At 39.4% G+C, this 20,526-nt stretch overlaps 1 protein-coding gene across 5 annotated transcripts in view; it reads right to left on the bottom strand.

Moving 5' to 3' along the window:
* Positions 1–20,526, bottom strand: part of PACS2 (phosphofurin acidic cluster sorting protein 2) — a 410,192-nt gene that overhangs the window by 235,949 nt on the left and 153,717 nt on the right. For all 5 annotated transcript variants that reach the window (XM_075192154.1, XM_075192150.1, XM_075192151.1 and 2 more), the window contains exons 8-10: positions 14,346–14,405; positions 11,889–12,046; positions 5,652–5,745 (exon numbers count right to left, since the gene is read on the bottom strand). In XM_075192154.1, the coding sequence (XP_075048255.1) occupies positions 5,652–5,745; positions 11,889–12,046; positions 14,346–14,405 (312 nt within the window). The remainder of the gene's footprint in view (positions 1–5,651; positions 5,746–11,888; positions 12,047–14,345; positions 14,406–20,526) is intronic.

The following is a 20,526-nucleotide window of genomic DNA, read 5'->3' as shown; positions in this document are numbered from 1 at the left end:
TCGGCAGAGGTTGGGCCTGACCAGGGTGTTATGGTAGTAGTGAACATGGAGATATCACCTATGGGGGACTGGTGTATCATAGACTCAATGACGACAGTCACCTATCAGGTGCATAATTGTAGGCAGAAATCTGTAGTTAATAGTACAACGAGGAGACAAAACTCGAAAATATCATACTGAAAGATCAAATTCCGCATTCAGTCCTCGCGGTGTAAGGGTATTTAGGAGGAAGATCAACCTGGATTCCTCTCTATTGATCATTTTAATGTTATTGCCTCCCCTCCAATTATTCTGTACAAGTTTGATGCCGACAAAGCTTAGACCTCTAGGGTCACAATTATGTTCAAGTTTGAAATGGTGAGAAAGATGGTGTTTTTCAAAACCATTTTTAATGTTTCTGATGTGTTCGCCATCCCAGTTTTTAATGGTCTACTTGTTCGGCCCACATACTGTTTGGAGCACGGACATTGTAATAAGTATATCACACGTGATGAAATCCTTAATGAGAAAACTAGTCTTGTTGTATGTAGAATTAAATTTTGAAGTAGTATTGGTGGACCAATAGTTTAAAAGTTTACAGTTACTGCATCTTCCACAGTGGTAGAAGCCAGGATTATGGCTCATGGTGCTCAGCCAGTCGTTCCTAGGAATATTGTTTCTGATGTGGTTCCTGACAAGAGTTCGCTTTACATCGGGAGCTTTCCTGAACACAACTTTAAGGTATTTTGGTAACAGTGGTCCTACTGTATCATCTTTCCGTAAGATATGCCAGTGTTTTTTGATTATGTTTTAACTGTTGTGCTCCACTTGAGTAGTCTGATATAAAATATATTTGATCTTTATCTTTGGCTGTCATGGTGGAGGTATTGGGAGTGTCTGCAGACCTATATTGTAATAATTTACTGCGTTCTGTATGTTTCAGTTGATCAAATGCTTCAAGGACTAGACGAGTATCATACTTTTTATCCTGAAATTCTGATACCATTTATGTACCTTGTTCTATATAGTTCTTCAAATGTGTGCAATTGCGTAGAATTCTCGTAAATTGACTAAATGGGATACTTTTTAACCACTGGGGGGATGATGGCTATCAAACAGAATAAAACTATTCACATCAACCAGCTTTTTATATTTTTTTAGTGAAAAGTGTATGATCCAAAACAAAAATTTCTAAATCTAAAAATTTTACAGACACCTGGCTGTACTTCGCTGTGCATTGTAGTCAATAATTGTTCATATTTATGTGAGATATAAATTGAAGTAAGGAAGTTTCAGGACCATCCCAAAAGATGAAGACATCATCTATAAATCTTTTCCAGAGCACCAGATTTTCCGCCCAGCTATTTGACCAAATTGTTTGGTTTTCCCAGAAGCTCATATATAGATTTGCATAGCTGGGGGCAAATCTGGTGCCCATGGCTGTACCTTGAAGTTGTAGATAGAATTAATCAAATCAAAATTAATTATGCTTAAGGATGAATTCTGTCTGCCTGCTATTTAAGTTAGGGTCCTGATCAAGGAAATGTTTGTGCTTATGATGCCTAATTTGTGCTTTATGACTGTATATAGGGAGGTCACATCACATATGACCAACCAATAATTGTTGTGCCATGCTGTGTTTTCCAGTATCTGTAAAATATGTGTGGTGTCTTTTGAGATATGCTTTTTGTTGTTTTACATAAGGCTGCAGGTAGGTGTCCAAAGAGAGAGAGATTAGCGGTTATGGATCCGATTCCTGAAATGATTGGTCTGCCTGGAGGATTAGTCGGGTTTTTATGAATTTTTGGTAAATCGTAAATAGCAGGAATAATTGGATGAGAGTTGTGTAAATAATTGAATTCGTTGAGGGTGAGGATACCCAGATCCCTCCCTATGAGAATGGATTTCAGTTGTTTAGAGTAGGCGGTGGTTGGATTGGTTTTAAAACGTTCATAGGTTGACGTATCTGATAGTAATCTGTACATCTCTGCATTGTAGTCTATAGTGTTGAGAATGACAATCCCCCCACCCTTATCTGCTGGTTTAATTGTAATTTCTTTACTGTTCTATAGCTCTTTTAATGCATCCATTTCAGCTAGTGTTAAATTGACAGCGTTCTGTTTTTGTTTCTTAATTTTTCCAATGTCATCAAAGACTAAAGTTTCAAAGCTATCAATCAAGCTTCCTTTTACCTGTCGTGGGTAGAAGTATGACTCAGGTTTTAGGTTTGTTTGTTTGTACATGTCCTGTTCTAGTCTAATGGTACGTTCCAATGGTGTTTTAGCAAAGAACTCTTTAAGAGCGAGTTTTCTCACAAAGCGCTGGACATCTAGATAAGCATTGAATTTATTAATTGATTTTGTGGGAGCATACTTTAATCCTTTGGTGAGCACATTGGTTTGTGCCGATGATAATGTATGTGTGCTTAGATTGAAAATGCCTGCAGGTTTTGTAGAGGAGGGGTTATCTATGGTATGAATTTAGTTTTTTTGGCCTCCTCTTCTTCCTCGTCTGAGGTATCTAGTTTTCTTTTTGTGGGATTCAGCTGATTTTGTCTTATGTGTAGGTTCATGAATTTCGGACCTAACCCCAAAAGATTACCTATTTGGGAGATTGGATCAGTGGCATGTGGAGTAATGGATTCAAGAGTCCTTCCTGAGGGTGATGAACCAAGTTTCGGTGGCTTGAAAGAATCTGATGGTGTAGAATACAGAGGGTTATGTTTAATAGGTGATAATAGTGGTGGAGGGATTTGAATAGATTGGAATATCTATATTTGGTGTTTGAGGTGTTTTCCGTTGCCAGCCCATTTCGAATGATTGAATAGCCAAAATATCGTAATTGGAATCATCATATACAGATATGGTTAAGGAGGACACATCTGTGTCTAGGCTACTGGTGATACTCTTAGAGGTGGTGTTTATTATTGTAGGTAGAGTTTTCTGATGTATGAAGGACATATATTGTTGGTACTTCATGCCCATTCTCTTATAAGGTAATTTGGAAGGTAAACGAGATTTGGTGTGAGTCCTAATGGTTTTGCGTGAACCTCCTATGGATTTGGGTTCCTCAGGATGATGGGTTCTGCTAAGGCTTATCCTTTTTATGTTGTTTCTTTTTACGCCAAATCTATCTCATGTATTTCGATTTTTTCTTTTCTATGATGGTTTGTTCCTTTTTGTCTAATCCAGTTTTAATTAGATTGAGTATTTCTTGATAATTGGAATCGCTACAGACAGAACCTAATGTATTATTTAATGTATTGATTTGACCCTCAACAGATGATATATCCTCCTTCCGTTGAAGGATTAAAAGATCCATCAATTGGAAGAAGCAATGATCTAATGTAGTTTGCCAATTGTGCATAACTTGAGAGTTATCCATATTGTGAGTGGGAGCTTTTCTAATTTTTAATCCTTTGGGAATAAGTTTATCTTTGAGATATTTTTCTAAGGTGAAAATGTCCCACCAAAGTTGCATTTCCTTGTGTAGTAATTTCTCAAATTTTAAAATAAGATAACAATGATCTGTAATAGTGGACGGAATGGTGCCAGTATCTAAATTACTGGGAAAAGTGTTCTCTGACGCAAGTCATCTTTTGGATCTTAAGCCTAGAGGGTCTGTGTAAGATGCTCTGACATGGTGATCAAAGAGGAGCGCAAACCTTAGAATAAATAATGTAATCAATTAAAAAAAGCAGGTTGAGCTCTACTCTTCTATAGAGAAAGAGCAGCTTCACTACAACGGGATATCCTTTCCCTATTATAGATAATGAAATTATATAGTGATAGCGCTCAATTGTCCTATTGAGATTAGGGGCTAGATTTACTAAGCTGCGGGTTTGAAAAAGTGGAGATGTTGCCTATAGCAACCAATCAGATTCTAGCTTTCATTTATTTAGTACCTTCTACAAAATGACAGCTAGAATCTGATTGGTTGCTATAGGCAACATCCCCACTTTTTCAAACCCGCAGCTTAGTAAATCTAGCCCTAAGTGTTTCATAAAAGGATATAGTAACTTCTCTGTTGTTCTATTGGAATTGGGTGATTGTTAAACAATCTAAAGAGGAGTAATGGTGGGTATGGAGTCAATGGATGGGTGAATTAAAATGGTAAAACATACATTTAATATCTAAAACAAAAAATAAACATGGCAAAATATATACTCTGTAAATGGATAAAACACAATGCAATATGTGACAGTATGTCCCTAACCAAATGAAAGTCCAATTGATGCTGAAATAAGGTTAACCCGGAAAACCTCAAGGACAAGGGAAGTAGTAAATAGTGGATCCGATATAGTACCAGTCTGTGACCAACCTTAAATGTCTCGACTGTCCACAGCGAGGCGAGAGTCCAGCAATATCTTTATTGATGTGTCCTGGTGGACAAAAACCTAGAGGTCCGTATAAAATCAACAGCGCTTGGAGCGCTTACCGTGGTAATCCAGAGTCAGTAGTGAAAAGATTGAGTGATGGCCAGCGTGTGTTCCACAGTGGAACGCACAGCACTTCCGGTGTGACGTCACAAAGAGGGTGTGTCCCAACGCGTTTCATTCGCTTAGTGAATTTCCTCAGGGGAGCATGATCGTTAGTCTGGGATACTGTCCTTTATAGTTGTCATCGTTAATTGCACAGGAATATTAATTATGAGGAATCCGGTCTTGATAATGAAAATCATTCATTAGTTTGTATAGCTTGAGTGGATATACAGAATACATAGTGCACTTAATGATCGATTGATTATGGATGGATGGATACACATACAAAGAGAGGAGTATATAAAACAATAATACAATATGCCCATTAAGACATAATGCAGTAAATCAATAAATGATGTAGATATATTCTGGATAAAATCGATCACAAAACAATCAGCCAGGATGTAACTCTTGATTATGAATACATATGTCTGTGACAGATAAATTATTAAGATGTTATACATAGATTACAGTACGAACAGCCACGATTTGGCTCTTATTCATGAACACAGTCTGTAAAAATTAAATCGTTCAGATATCTTCCAGAGAGGAAGGAAGGTCGTATGATATAATTGATGTAAGATGTAAGGAGACCTCTAAGGGATGCAGATGCAAAATATTAGGGGAAAAAATGCAGAGGATGCAAAGGACTGTCTACCATTGAGTCATCCAACATCCCAAAACAAAAGGTGAAACTGAACCTGAATATTTCTTTAAACAACCCGACTACTAGAGGGCCATACTCCCTTACAGTCAAGTCCTCATAACAGAGTCCCCCAGAATCTCACCTTATTCCTGAAAGTATGGATCTGACTCAGGACCTCCCAGGAAGTAGACCTTGGTGGATACTTGGTGCTTCAGGGACTTGTTGGGCGACTAGGCCTGCTCACCTTACCTTTGAGGAAACCAATTGAGCCAAACCGTGGAATCAAAGAATCACCAATTTTGGCATAAATAGGATTATGAAACCAACTAATTGGTGAAAATAAAATGGCATTCTGGAAACACATTAGGTTATATAAACCACACCTTCACACTCTGGCCATACTATCATGATGCCAATACCTACAGTAGACATTTAAAAAAAAAGTAATAAATCATATCACTTATTAAATCATTTATTGGATAAACGTGCCTCAGTTAAAGCGGATTATTAAAAAACAAACTGTGAAAATCAGAGATATCTACTTACAGGACTACTTGGCAATTCCCTCTGGCTTCGTATGCTGTGCAAACTCCCAATCTCTGTTTGAGAACTAGAGTGTGAAAGTCCCTCAAAATAAGGCCTAGAGGAAACAAAATAAAACATTCTGATACAGAGTAAGGAGTCTAGTTAATAATGTTCACAAAAGAAAGTAGTCATGTCATACTAGTCAGAAGTCTTGACTCTCATCTCTGCTGGAAGGAAAAAGTGGACATTATCTCCTTATTTTCATACCCGATAACTATATGGAACAATTGCAGCAATTATTTTTTGGACCATTTATCTGAAATAGAGAACTGTATGGAAATATAACTCATTATTCACCATGAGAGAGAGAGAGACTGGAAGTGTGTGTTTTTTAAAGCAGAAAAACCCTTACCAACATTTTTCACATTGGTTTCAAAATGCTCATACCACTATAATCAGCTTACAACGGAAATAAAATTGTTAAATCAGACAAATGTAAACATGGAACTGCAAGTCTTGCATGACCAAAGAATCAGAGCAAAAATCAGGCACTAAAACAATTATAGATAGTGCTAATCTGTACTGCTGCTCCCGATTTACAGGGTTCTGGAACCTATAGAGCACTTTATACAGGTAATACAAAATTTATTAAAAAAACATTGAATAATGAATTATATCGCTTAATGAATCGGACATAAAAAGCTGCCCTGAAATACAGTATCTCGTATCATGCCAATCAATTGTGATATACATAAATCCAGATATTAGATCTTACATAAAATAGACTCTTTCTATCCAATATTAATCGGCCACTATAATCATAGATATTAGCCGATTGGTTAGTCAACACTTTTACAGAGAACCCAGGTTCTTACTGTATTGCTACCAATAGGAATTTTTAGAGTAGTTTTATGCTGTCCACAACCTTGTATAAGACAATTCTCAATATTTTGGTTGCATTTTAATATTCCAGTAATTAGGCTAATAGAAGAATATAGACAAACTCCAAAGTTCATTTTATCTGTAAGCAGAACCCTCCAACACAGGGGAACAATAACATAGCATAACAGGACAGAAAGTACTTCGCTCAAGAATGACACTATTAGTCCATAAAATTGTAAGGAGAAAGCGGTCTGGAATCCAATAGCAAGCTTGCCGACACTCTTTTTTTATCATCAATAATTTTTATTGAGCAAAACTTTGCAAGTTATTGAGGTACAGAAAAAAAGAAAAGGATAAAGGGTACAAAACATAGGGGGACTTGGGAGGGGTGACCTCTCGCAGAGAGGGGGAGGGGGATTTGCTCAATGAGTCTTACCATATATGAATAGCTAATACAAGTAATAACCAGATACAATAGACTATGAATAGGTTACTACATTTAGTATAGCTGAACCAGTTACAGTAAACATTACTAGCATTATATAAATTAGGTCTCTTGGGAGGATTCGTGTAGGGGTGATAATGAGGGGGGCCGGGGAAGGGGAGGCTAAACCCCCAGTTGCTCCGGAACCATCAGTTGTATATTCGTGCAACTTAATCCATTGCATAATGGGAGCTGAGGCTGAAGTGGAATACGGCATATCAATCGTCTGCATCTCAAAGCTGTGCTGAACTTTGGATATGATCCGAGATAGGGCAGGAGGATCAGGAGCTTTCCAATTTTAGGCTATGGCAGCTCTGGTTGCCATCAGAATGTGGCCGAGGAGATATCGATCTTGCTTAGGAACTGATGTGGGATAAAGATGGAGCAATGCCAGGCCAGGTCTGGGCCTATGGACAGAGCCAACACTTCCTGCCAGAGAGGTTGGGTGCGTGGGCACGCCCAGAAGACATGGAGAATGTCAGCAATATGGGTGCACTGACGCCAGCAAAATTTGGATTGAGAGTGCCAAATGACATGAAGCCTGGCGGGTGTGAGATAAATCTGTTGATTATTTTAATGTGCATCTCATTATAGTTGACACACCTAGACATGCGATGGGAAGTGGTATATATAGTTTCCCATTGCTGCAGGGAGAGAGAAAGATTAAGATCTGACTCCCAGCGTATCAAAGGATGCTTTAGGGATAATAATTAGGGATTGGAGGTGCCGATACCAGAAAGTTATCCCACCTCTATTAGAGCCTTTTGTCAGTCTGTCTAACTTAATGGCAATAACGGTATACGGGTGGAACGAACATCATTTCAATACGGTTATGTGGTGTTCTATTTCCCCTATGTTGGAGAGTTCTTCTTACAGCTTAAAAAGGGGATTGGCTAGGCTAAGCTGCGAACCATGACATTTATTTTGTCCCCATTATCACCCCTCACTCCTTTGACTGCTAATCCAGACTTTCCACTTGGACTCCTATTAGGGGCTTTTAGGTAATGGTCTACAAAAAGGACAATCAGGAGTGGTCAGCTGGTGGCCAAAAGAGGAGTATGCTCCTTCTCTCTTTTGGAGGACAAATTGGGTATAACGGTTTTAGATTTCTGGCTATACCTGCAGGCTAGACACTACTTACAATCAAAGGCAGTTATGGGGAAATCGAGAGAGGGAGAGGGAGAGAAAACCCACGTAAACACAGGGAGAACATACAAACTCCACACAGATAAGACCATGGTCGGGAATTGAACTCATGACCCCAGTGCTGTCAGGCAGAAGTGCTAATCACATAGCCACCGTGCTGCCCCACACAGCTATAATTTACCAATTGCTCTTTGTTAATTTATACACCAACCAACCTGGCTATGCCAGTGTTGAGGATAGAGAGCTCAGGAGTCCAACCTACGACCAATTCTGGGCCAGAGCTCCTCTAGCCTCTCTGTGGTGGAGACACGGTACAAAAGTTCTCTCTTGTTGGTACAGGTGACCCTCCCAAGTAAGTAAAATGCACCTGGGCGTCTCGGGGTCGTGCTGGAGATGTGGCTCTGGGTCGGGATCCCCTATTCATATTTGGTGGTCTGGCCTTTTAAAAGCATTGCATTGGCGTAAGTTGAAAATGGTTATGAAGAAAATCATGGGTGGCCTGGTCCCAGAGGGGTCAGATTTCTGGCTGTTCAGTCTTTCGGACATTTCCATTTCTCAGTATCAATAAACCCTTAATCAAACATTTGTGAAGTGCTGCCGTAGCAGTTATCCCGATCCACTGGCGGTTTTCTGCTCCCCCCTCCGACATGCAGGAGTGGTTTAGATGGATAGAGCTTTACAGACTTATGGATGCATAACCCTTTCTGGCCAAAAAAAAATTACTGATTATGCGGCAATTTGGCTCCACTGGCTTGAGTTTAAGGAATCTCCGTCTTGCTGCTCCCTCATGGACTGTGGCTAGTCATTATTTGATGGCATTGAGTGTGGATGGGCATACTGGAAAATAGGCAGACTGTACCTTTTTTCCCTTTGAGTATATTTTCCCTTGTCCTGCGACTGTTATACTAGGAGGAGTCTTCTCTCTCTACCTTCCCCCTAACCTCCCAGCCTTTCCCCCTTCTTACTTTGCTCATCTTTCCTTCTCCTATTCTATACACCTTTTTAGTTTCTTCTTTCTCATGTCTGTTGTGTATTGTAGGTTTTCACAATCAGCGCTATTTTTATTGGTTAATGGACTGATATCTTTGCATGATTCTGCTCTTGAATTATGTTTCATTTGCTGTTGTATAACTCAATAAAAACAAAAGTACACAAAATAAAAAATAGAGCTTACAGACTCAATGCAGAAATGTCTTGCATACACAAACTGATTGAGCCTTCTCAGAATGAGAACTGTTGAAAAATCTCCTGTTTGTCCACCAGAAAGAGTTTGAAGTAAAGAAGTGGTACCTAACTAAATGGTAGGTACTAGTGAAACTACCTCCTTGTCCATGAGCGCCTGTAAATTGTTGACAGGGGAAGAAAGTTTCACAAAAACACTTTTCCTAGGAACCACTCAAAACTTTCTTGCACAATTTGCTTATAATGTCCTGAACCCAGTGATCTTGCATAGCGAGTGTCCAGGTCTCCGCGTATCACACAATCCTGCCCATCAGACCTGCTGGGGGATGCTTTTTCGTGGTCTTTCCTTTCCTCTAAAAGAACAAAAGGGCCGCCTGGATTTGCTTCCCACATATTGTCTAGGATATTGTTTGCCAGACCGATCGATATAGGTCTCTAAAATGGTGTCTTGAATAAGAAGCAGACAGTCTTCTACAATCCAGTAGCAAATTATGTAATTTACCTTCTGAATCAAAGACAAATAATCCAGTATACCACTGAAAAGAAAACAACCTTCAAAAGGGAATAGTTAAACAATGTTTAGACCCCCTTTAAAAGAAGAACTCCTGATACATGCAGCAGGTTGTGTCCAGGACACGGCGATGTAAGCTGCAAATGTCTCTAATAGAATTTGACTCCTGCTCTTCATGCGTGTACTGGCCCGAAAGGGACATTTGTTCAGGTCATGCTACCAGCTGCAGCAGTGCACGATTTTTGAAATTTCTCTGTCCTTGGACAGAGAAATCTTCTGTCTACCTCGATTTTGTAAGGAACAATACAGGGAGCCAACCCTGCCCCAGTGGACAACCTCCAACAGAGTAACACCAGGACCCTCTGGATCTACACCAGGAAAACCCAATTTCAATAAAACAGCTTTCCACACTTACCTTGTCTTAAGGCAATTAAAAAGACAGGGAACTGGTGGTCCTGCCCTAAAATGTCCTCCTTTTGGGATCGAGTTAGGGCCCTCCTCTCCTCCCTCCTTCCGTGTCCTGTCCGTAAAGACCCATGGTCTTTTCTTCTCTGTTATCCTCTGATTGATAAACAGTCTGCGAAGTTAGCTTCCCATATCCTTCCTGCTGCGCGATGGCTAGTGGCTAAGTCATGGAAACAAGCTGAGCCCCCCACTATGGCGGCCTTACGATCCTATGTTTGGTTTATTGCCCAGATGGAACAGATTACATACCATCTACACAATAAGGATGATAAATTCCACCAGATTTGGGCTCCTTGACTTTACTTATAATCCATTAACTCCTACACCAGTTCCTTCCTGTTAAGTGAACTCCCTGGGTTCCTTATTAGCAAACTCCTCTTAGGGGGTCTAATTTTTTAAGTTGTTCCCCTTTCCTGAGTGTCTGGGTGGTAGTCTCTTCTGCAGTTTAAATTTTTTTTTTTTCTCTTATCTTCTTTTTGGTGACGACCAGTATCCCCCCCCACCTCATATTATTAGAAAATGTTATCGAATCTTGAATAATTTGTGCAACAAATGCTTACTCACTTGTTTGTTCTATGACAGTCTGTTGTTGCATTTGATATTTGCTAATCGAATATCTCCCTTTACATTGTCATCTAGCTATGTTTTGTTTTTTATTTCTTTTCTATTCCTGCAATGTACCAATTACTGATTCTTGTCTGTATATCAAAGCTATTTTTCAAAGTAGTTAAAAAAAACAAAACAAAACCAGACCATCAACTTTCCTTGACTCTACTCAGCTGACTAAGGTTTAGTCCATTTATAAAAGGATGGCATGTAATCTGCTAAGGAAATGCTTTTTCGCTCATTGTATATAGGATGACAACTACAAAAGTTGAAACTGGAGTGTGCTTAGGTACTTCAATTACACTAAAAAATGATGCACCTAATCTGGAATTCGTATACATTTATTTCTGTTCTGTGCAGTGAATGTGGTCAAAGTGTTCTTCAAAGTGAATAGATCACTAATCTGAGATCTGCTTATACAGGTCTGAACTCCCATTATAAAGGAGACAAAATACCACAAGTGGATGTATAACCACATATGACTCCATGTCCTAAGACAAAAATGTGTTCACATGCCTATAGCTAGTTTATTTAAAATAAGAAAAAAAAAAAAACACACATTATCTCTCAAAGAGATTGAGGGATTAATACCAACCTAATTATTGGTATGAAAATATATCTGCATCTACCCAGCCAGGACAGGTAGTACTCAAATGGCAATGCATTTTAATAGCACATATACAATATTTTTAAAGTGAAGCCAGAGTTAAGCCCTTTTATAACCATTAATGAGCATATGAGTTCCCTACTTAAGATGACTTTTTGCACTTGGAATAGAGCTCAGACTCTTTACCAGCATAATTTACATAACATACAAAAATTCACACTGGCACTAGCAAAAATTATAATATTGTAAGTAATACTTATGCTAAGGCAGAAAGACATGAATGAAGGCCATTGAGACATGCGATTCACATACAATGCCCACAGTGAACAAAGGCACGGACCAAATAAGCAAAGGGCAATTTGTTGTACTGCTCACTTTAACTTTGGCTTGGGTGTGCTGAGCACACTGTCATCATCTTCCATTTCAGGACCACTATCGCTTGGATTTTCGATATCAAGGGTATCATACAGCAAGTCAATATCCTCCTCGACCTCTGGTACATGCTCTCCTGGATCTTGTTCAGAGTCGAGTACCTATACATATTAAACATATAGTATTTGTTAGTTTACCAATACAAAAAAACAGTTAGAGTTGAAGAATATGAATTGCGCAGAATCTAAAAAAAAGATAAAAATTACATCAAGCTGCTGGGCAGACTGCAGGTATACAGTCATGGCCAAAAGTTTTGAGAATTATTTTTCACAAAGTCTGCTGCCTCAGTTTTCATGATGGCAATTTGCATATACTCCAGAATGTAATAAGAGTGATCAGATGAATTGCAATTTATTTCAAAAGTGCCTCTTTACCATGAACTATATTCCCAAATACAAAATTCCCACTGCATTTTAGCCTTGCCACAAAAAGACCAGCTGACATCAGGTCAGTGATTCTCTCGTTAATACAGGCGAGTGTGTTGATGAGGACAAGGCTGGAGATCACTCCATCATGCTGATTGAGTTAGAATAACAGACTGGAAGCTTTAAAAGGAGGGTGGTGTTTGAAATCATCGTTCTTCCTCTGTTAACCATGGTTATCTGCAAGGAAACCAGTGCAGTCATCACTGATTTGCACAAAAAGAGCTTCACAGGCAAGGATATTGGTGCTAGTAAGACTGCACCTAAATCAACCATTTATCGGATCATCAAGAACTTCAAGAAAAGCGGTTCAATAGTTGTGAAGAAGGCTTCAGGGAGCCCAAGAAGGTCCAGCAAGCACCAGCTTGCTCAGGAATGGCAGCAGGCAGGTGTGTGTTCATCTGCACGCACAGTGAGGCGAAGACTTTTGGAGGATGGCCTCGTGTCAAGAGAGCCAGCAAAAAAGCCACTTCTCTCCAGGAAAAACATCAGGGACAGACTCATATTCTGCAAAAGGTACAGGGATCGGACTGCTGAGGACTGGGGTAAAGTCATTTTCTCTGATGAATCCCCTTTCAGATTGATTGGGGCATCGAAAAAACGCTTGTCCAAAGAAGGAAAGGTGAGCGCTACCATCAGTCCAAACAAAAACCCACAAATTCTGACAAAATCCAAGCATTGATTAGGCAAGAATGAGCGGCCATCAGTCAATATGTTGCCCAGAAGTTGATTGACAGCATGCAAGGGCAAATTGCAGAGGTCTTCAAAAAGAATGGCCAACGCTGCAAATATTGGCTCTTTGCATTAACGTAATGCAATTGTCAATAAAAGCCTTTGACACTTATGAAATGCTTGTAATTTTACTTCAGTATACCATAGCAACACCTAACAAAAAGGTCTAAAAACTCTGAAGCAGCAACCTTTGCGAAAACCAATACTTGTGTCATTCTCAAAACTTTTGGCCATGACTGTACAGATAAATCCGGCAGATAGGTAATTCTTTAGTTGGGAAAAAAAAAAAAAAAGAATAAAAAGAGGAATGGGAAAGATGAGAGCAAGTGGTTCCAAATCCAATACTTGGTTAAAGGGACATTATTAGTCCCAGAGGAATTTGTCTTAAACACCGATCCTAGAATTTTACATAAAGGACTTAAATATCTATATGTGTAATCTCTCAAACGACACCTGCAAACTCTCCTTTTCATGCTTGTCTACCCTATCCTCTAAACCATCACGTCCACTGTCTCCCTCATACGACATTGTTATTATGTCTTCAGCTGAAACCTCTGCTACCTCATGCTATTATAGCTAGCTCATGACCATTCATGTAGGCGTTATGATGTTTAATTGTATTCATATCAATGTTATTCTCTGTCATTACATTAATTGTACTCATGTTTGTCATATATGCAAGATGATTGTCTGGTGCTACGAAATCTTTGGCAACTTATAAATAAACTGTGAGGTTGATAAAATAAGTATTCCGCCAAAAACAAAACAAAAAAAAAGGTTCTGAGTGGACTTGACTGCAAGATGATAAAGCCCATGGCTTTGGTGCAGCAATACCAAAATTACCGCAATTTAACAATGCACTCTCCTCTAATGCAAGTCTATACCTATATATTAATACTTCTTTGCTCCCATAATACTCATATCATGCAAAATAGCTCTATGCGGAGTTACATAAAGGAAACCATATTACTTCACATAATTGCAGTCAATGTATGCGATTTCAACTTCTCAATTGCAAACAGGAATGTATGAGCCTTAACTACCACACAGATCCACATATTAGCATTACGATTAGTGGATGAGCAATATGGCACTGTGAGTTAGATTTTTTTTTTTAATTAAACATCTAAATAAAATAGAGCTGTCAAATATAAAATTACATTATTTGTGTCAATGTGGCAAACTATTCTAAATCTTTTACATGTTGTACAAAATCTGGCTGCAGAGACAAAAATTTTACTCATACCTCATCAGAAACTTTAAATCTTCGCAATAGAGCAACTACTTTTTGCTTGAAGTTCTGTTGCTGTAAAGAGAAAATGTGGCACACACTTGTTTCATTATCAGTTGCATGATATTATTGTTTATTTTTAATATGTTGTTTTGGTTAAATTAGTTTAGAAAACTGCAACAAACTAAATAGACACACCAGCAATAAAAACGTTATTTCGTAATGGCTGCTATATACAGAAGCAGCGACTAATATATTATATAATATATATACATATATATTTTACACACACATACACACCTATATTTCTCTCTATATCTATCTATATATAAAGCTAGATGAAAATGCTCCTGTATGTATAGGAGGAAATGAGGGAGGATGTTGGTATTTTGTTTCTATGGGCAAAATTCTAAAGAAAGCTGGGTAGCTCAAAATCAATGTTTAACCCATTTAGTGTGAGAATTTTGAGATTGTAGATCCATTTGCTTTCTTCCCTAGATATGAGACCCATGTAGTTCCCCCCCTCTCGATGGTTTCTGGGTTTTTGAAATTTATGGGGATCTGTAAAGTTCAGTAATGAGGGATCCTTTCCATGATGCTTTGCAAAGTGGTCTGAGACTATGTGCCTCGAATCCCTTTCAAATGTTTCTCTGATGCTCAGAGATCCTTGTGTGTAGGTTATGGATAGTTCTTGCCAAATATTGCCTATCACATGGACACTAGTAGGTAAATGATACCCTTACTATCGCAGGTAAGTTTGTCACAGGTCTTTTGTACTTCACCTGTTACATTTGATTTAAAGGTTTTAATGGGTTTAGTGCTCTTGTTAGGGTGGGTCTTACAGGCGTGTCAACAATTACAAGAGTAAAAACCACTGGTATTCTCCCCTAGCCAGGTGTTTGTGATATTCTGGGTGTTTGTCTGGATACTGCTCTTGACCAATCTGTTAAGACGGTCTGCTTTTATGTAAACAAACTTTTTTTAGTAATAGCACTTTCAATTGGTCATCAGACAGTAGAGTCACAACCACGAGGATAAAGATGGCGACACCTACAAGCAGTTGGCACTACGGAGTACTGAGATGCAGGGACCGCCGCAAGGAATTATGGACTCCGCTACAAGAGGCGTGCAGGTCACGACCCTCAGTATCAGTTAGATGGAAAGGTGTTCAATGAGGCAGCGGTGATGGCGCACCAGAAAACCGGATGGAAGCCTGGTTGCAGCAATGCACAGACGGAGAGTAGTCAGCATAACCGGGTCAAAACCAGAAGCAGGAGAATGGTCAGGAAGCAGGAGAATGGTCAGGAAGCAGGAGAATGGTCAGGAAGCAGAATCAGAACCATGAAATCCCTCTAAGCCAGAATCAGGAGCCAAAGGAGAAGTCAGGAACAAGCCGGAGTCAGAATCCAAATGAGCAGAAGTTAAACAGGAACAAACGCTGGAGCAAGGCTGAAGACCAAATACTCTAGCACTCTAATGGTTTCCGAGGGATCTTTAAATAGAGGGAAGTGTTCCCTGATTGGTGCTACAGTTTTCAACAGTAAGAACGCAACCAACCGCGACACAGTAAGTGTGTGTCTCGTCACTATGCGATGGAACATGATTCCCTGCTCGTGTGTACGGATCAGAAATGGATAAGTCTCTTGTCGCTATACAACGGAATAGCTCTGCGTATGCGTGCGAATCAGGAGCAGATAATGTCCCGTTGCGGGCAACGCAAGGGGGTAGGTGTCCGTTTAAAGGGAGAAGCAGGACGGCGCCTGACAAGTAGTATTCCCCAGTGTTTTCTAATGATCTTTTCAACTTTCGTTGTGTCCCTGCTAAATCTCGTGATGAATGGGAGTTGTATGGAGGCACCGATATTGGCAGTCAATTGGACATTTAAATCATTGTCACTGATGTAAAGATGGAATAATTCAAGCTCTTCTCTGGTTCCTGTCCATATACATATTGTGACTGGATCACTGATAAATAACTTATTTGTGGCTGGATCATGTGGAAATAATTTATTGCAGAAATGTATTTCAATCAGAGGTGCAGGCACAAATGTATAATTTGAAATGCACTTATCGTGTTACATTGGGATGTGTTTTGTATGGAAGGGTCATTGTTTGGGTTTGTAAGGTTGCTAAAGTAAATCTCCAATTGGGCATATGTGGGGAGGGAGTCTGATAGCAGGAAATGCTAAGTTTTATGATGAAGTGTCAAATGCCTGCTCTGGCCAAAGGCCCAGCATGAGGTCGTTACTGTGTGGCCCTTGATCCAGAGTGTTCAAACCTTTCTGAACATTGTAAACAGCATGTGATGCAGGAAATCACAGCAAGTTATAGGATATCACAGATAAGTGTAAATATTGTTAGCTTTGAATTGCATGTAAATCCATGTTTGGATAAACAAATTGCATCCGGATTCTAAAAATAACTCAGACCGCAAGGGGGCTAGCTTATCCATTGAGGCTGTGCTCAAATGTGTATAAAAACAGCACTGTTTTGTATTAAAAGTTGTCCTTCTGACCTTAGCACTGGTACCTCCAATCAGTGTGATTGCAAATAAACATCACTTGCTTCAAAAGACCTGCTTGAAAATATCTTCCATGCTGAAAATCCTGTGACCTACAAATTAGAACCAAAATCTAAATCAGTTCCCAGCTGTCCTGAGGTTTGGACCCACCTTTTCCGGTACCACCGCTCTGCTTGTCACCCTGCAGCTCTGGTAAGTGTGATAGGCCAGGGAGGGATCCATCCACAGCAACCCTGATCCATAGTAAGAGGTCAGGAGTGCCAGCCCAGGTATACCAGAAAGGGAGTACCCTAGCAGTGACCGTTATCCAGAAGAAACCCGGTACTGGATGCCGGTAAAAAGTCCAGTGGTGGCAGCATTTGTAAGCCACTCCTACTGCAGCAGGAGGGTGCACTTGGGATAACGAAAGGGAACGGTGGTAAAGTAAGCCCAGCCGGTTCACAGTAGCAACATACAAGGTGTCATAGGTGGTCCATCCTGTCACACATATGACATCTGTGAACCTGTACCACCGCAGGATGTTGCTGCTACGAGGGTTGTTCTCCCAAATGCGTAACTGCGCCCATCGCCGTCCCAAAAATCTGTCTATAGTACCCACTGGTAGTCCAAAAATAGTTGCGATGTAACACAAACTGAATACTATCCAGGATGATTTCTATCTGTTGGACAGGTAGTTTAGCATCATTAATAAGGATAGATTTGACATGGTTACAGCCCGCTTCATATTCTATGATTGTATAGAGCGACGTAACATCACAGGTCATAAGCAAGTAGCCCTCCTTCCATTGAATAGTTCTCAGAATCTCAAGTATACGACTGGTGTCTCGAAGGTAGCTCCCCTGTTGGGTAACCAGAGGTTGAAGTTAAAAATCAATGCAGACAGACAGATTTGTAGTAATGGAATCAATGCCCAAGATAATTTGTCTCCCATGTGGATTAGTTAAGGATTCAAGTAATTTGGGTGGGTGATAGATAACCGGTAATAGTGGGTTCTTAACCGATAGGAAGTCTAGCTCCCGATTTGTGAAGTATGCCCACTTGTGTTGCTTTCAACAGAAGTCTATCTAGACTTTTTGTACAGGTCAGGATTGCTATTGGTGGTTCTGTGTGTGGGAGAAGGTGTCCTGCTGGTAGTTTCTATGATCCTTCATAAAGATTTTTTTAAGGGTTAGTTTGCAGACCGGGGACTGCACCTGAGAGTGGGATAAGTCATTCCACTCAGGCTCCTGCCGTTTACCCACTACTGCCTACCACTCCATGCAATTATTGTACTGTATTGATTGAGACATTTCTTACTCCATTTACTTCTTTGCTGAACGTATGCCATAGGAAATGCGCTTCAGAGGAAACTTTGGTCTAATAATTTATGTTAAACTGTTCTTTTCATGGAGGAATTTTTTGGAGTATTATTTTTGATTACCTATTGTGTGCACACACTCGGAAGTAAGAACTCATAGGAGACTTTTTCATTACCTCAGTTTACCATTATGGATTGATGTATTGTTTATCTGCTTACTGCCTTATGTTTGTTTATTACATTATTTTGCTTTACAATACAGTGACTTGCATCCATCTTTGTTTGAAACACACTAAAAGGCGCCTTGGGAATTACTGTTACATTTTCAACAGTTTTCCACCTCTTTCCAATACCTTCCCCAGTTTCTACATACTCTGATGAAAATGAGTTATTGCCATATCTTTAGAGTCTAGCAACAGCACTTGATCAAGTGGCTCCAGGTGCTCTTCATACTCTTTCGATTTCACTGTCAGCCGCAGCACACTAAAGTAACACTACATCTTCAAAAACTCTCTCACAAAGCAAAAAGTCATTGGCGTAAATTTCGTACTGCTAATGATTTCCTCACATACACTGCTGTCTACCATTGCTATTGAAATGTTCTGGACATTGTAAATATGGTTGTTTAGCAATCTCATCTCTGGTCAGGCTTCTAATCCAAAACACTTTTAATACATTCAAATCCCTTCTTAACCCTACCTCGTCAAACCCTCCAACAGCTATCAGTGTCCAAGAACTTCTTCCTACTTCAAGGACAAGATAGAGAACATTCGTCTTGAAATGGTATCTGTCACCTTGACAAACAACCAGCTCATTTCCTTCCCGACACCCTCTATTTATTTCATCCCACAAATGAGGACGTATTCACTCTCTTATCTTCTAATTTTCCTAAATCACTCTGCTGCATTTGACACTGCTGAACATTGTACTGAAGACCAAGTGGTTGTAGCATTTGTATAAGAATACTGTCCTAACCCGGTTCTAATCCTATCTAAATCGCTCTTTCATTGTTCGTTTCTTTGAATTCACCTCCTCTCAGCTTCCTTTATCAGTTGGAGTACCACAAGGATCAGTCCTCTACTCTTCTCTATCTATACTACTACTCTTGGAAATCTAATAAGCTTCTTTGGATTTCAATATAATCTCTTTGCGGATGTACTCATCTCCTGCATTGACTATAGCAATGCCATCCTTACTGGTCTTCCCCAAATCAGACGCTCACCCCTACAAATCAATTTTGCATGCAGCAGCTAGATTGATTTTTCTTTTAAACAATTATTCCATTGCTGAACCGCTGTCAGTCTCTACATTGTTTCCTGTTTTTTACCAAACCCAATATAAAATACTTTGAACATACAATGACAACAACAAAACTGCACCAACTTACATCTCTTCACTTGTCTCAAAAAACCTTCCAACTCAACACCTCTATTCTGCAGAAGATCTGTGTCTCAACCACGCTCATTACCTGCGCCCATTCGCGGTTGCAATACTGGGTTTTTTTCGGGCTGCACCCATTTTGTAGAATTTCCTCCCTTGAACAATAAGACTTCCATCTACAAACCTTCAAGCGTTATCTGAAAACCCACCTCTGGCAAGCTTTGAAAATTCCTCAAACCACCCTCCTAACCTATCTAGGGTACCCTATTACCCCCCCTTAACACAGTTCACACAAGACAACAACCCTCTGACCAACATTGCTATGTGACAATCATATTGTCCACTAAGAACTTTATATCTATGCAATCTGGCTGGAACAATGTGCAATATGTAGCACTTAACCGCATACATCAAATTCCCATTGCCCTATAGATTGTAAGCTTCCGAGCAGAGCACTGAAATATTGTGTTAAATTTTTACTACCAAAGTAGGCACAGTGTGGTTCCCAAGTTCCATAGAATGTTGCACAAGTTTACTTGGTTATAAAAATTAGTATGTGGGCAAGGATGTGGCATATAATTATGTGACGTTTTGTAAAAGTTTTATTTAGGTAAGAGTATAATTTTATAGCTAGCAACTGTGATCAATAAAGACAAAGTTAACAAAGACTATGCATACAAATAAACAGAAAAACAACTTATTGAAACATGTTGAATTATAGTATGACACTGCTGTGACCACATATAGTGCTGGCAACACATATGTACACAAACTAATTATGTACTGTTAAGCTTCTAGTGTGAGAACTCTCAGTAACATTCAGAAAAATGTAAGATTAAATATTAAAGCTAACCACATATGGGGCATACTGAAAGAATAGTTTGTTACATTATTAATGTATGTTTCAAAACTAAATTTAAAATATTATAGCAAGATTACAAAAAGTATTACAAGACTACTTATGGAATTAAAGTGGACTTGTCACATACATATAAATGT

The sequence above is a fragment of the Mixophyes fleayi genome, chromosome 12 (assembly GCF_038048845.1).
Source record: "Mixophyes fleayi isolate aMixFle1 chromosome 12, aMixFle1.hap1, whole genome shotgun sequence".
Lineage (NCBI taxonomy): Eukaryota > Metazoa > Chordata > Amphibia > Anura > Limnodynastidae > Mixophyes > Mixophyes fleayi.
This window is presented reverse-complemented; position numbering and strand designations above follow the sequence as displayed.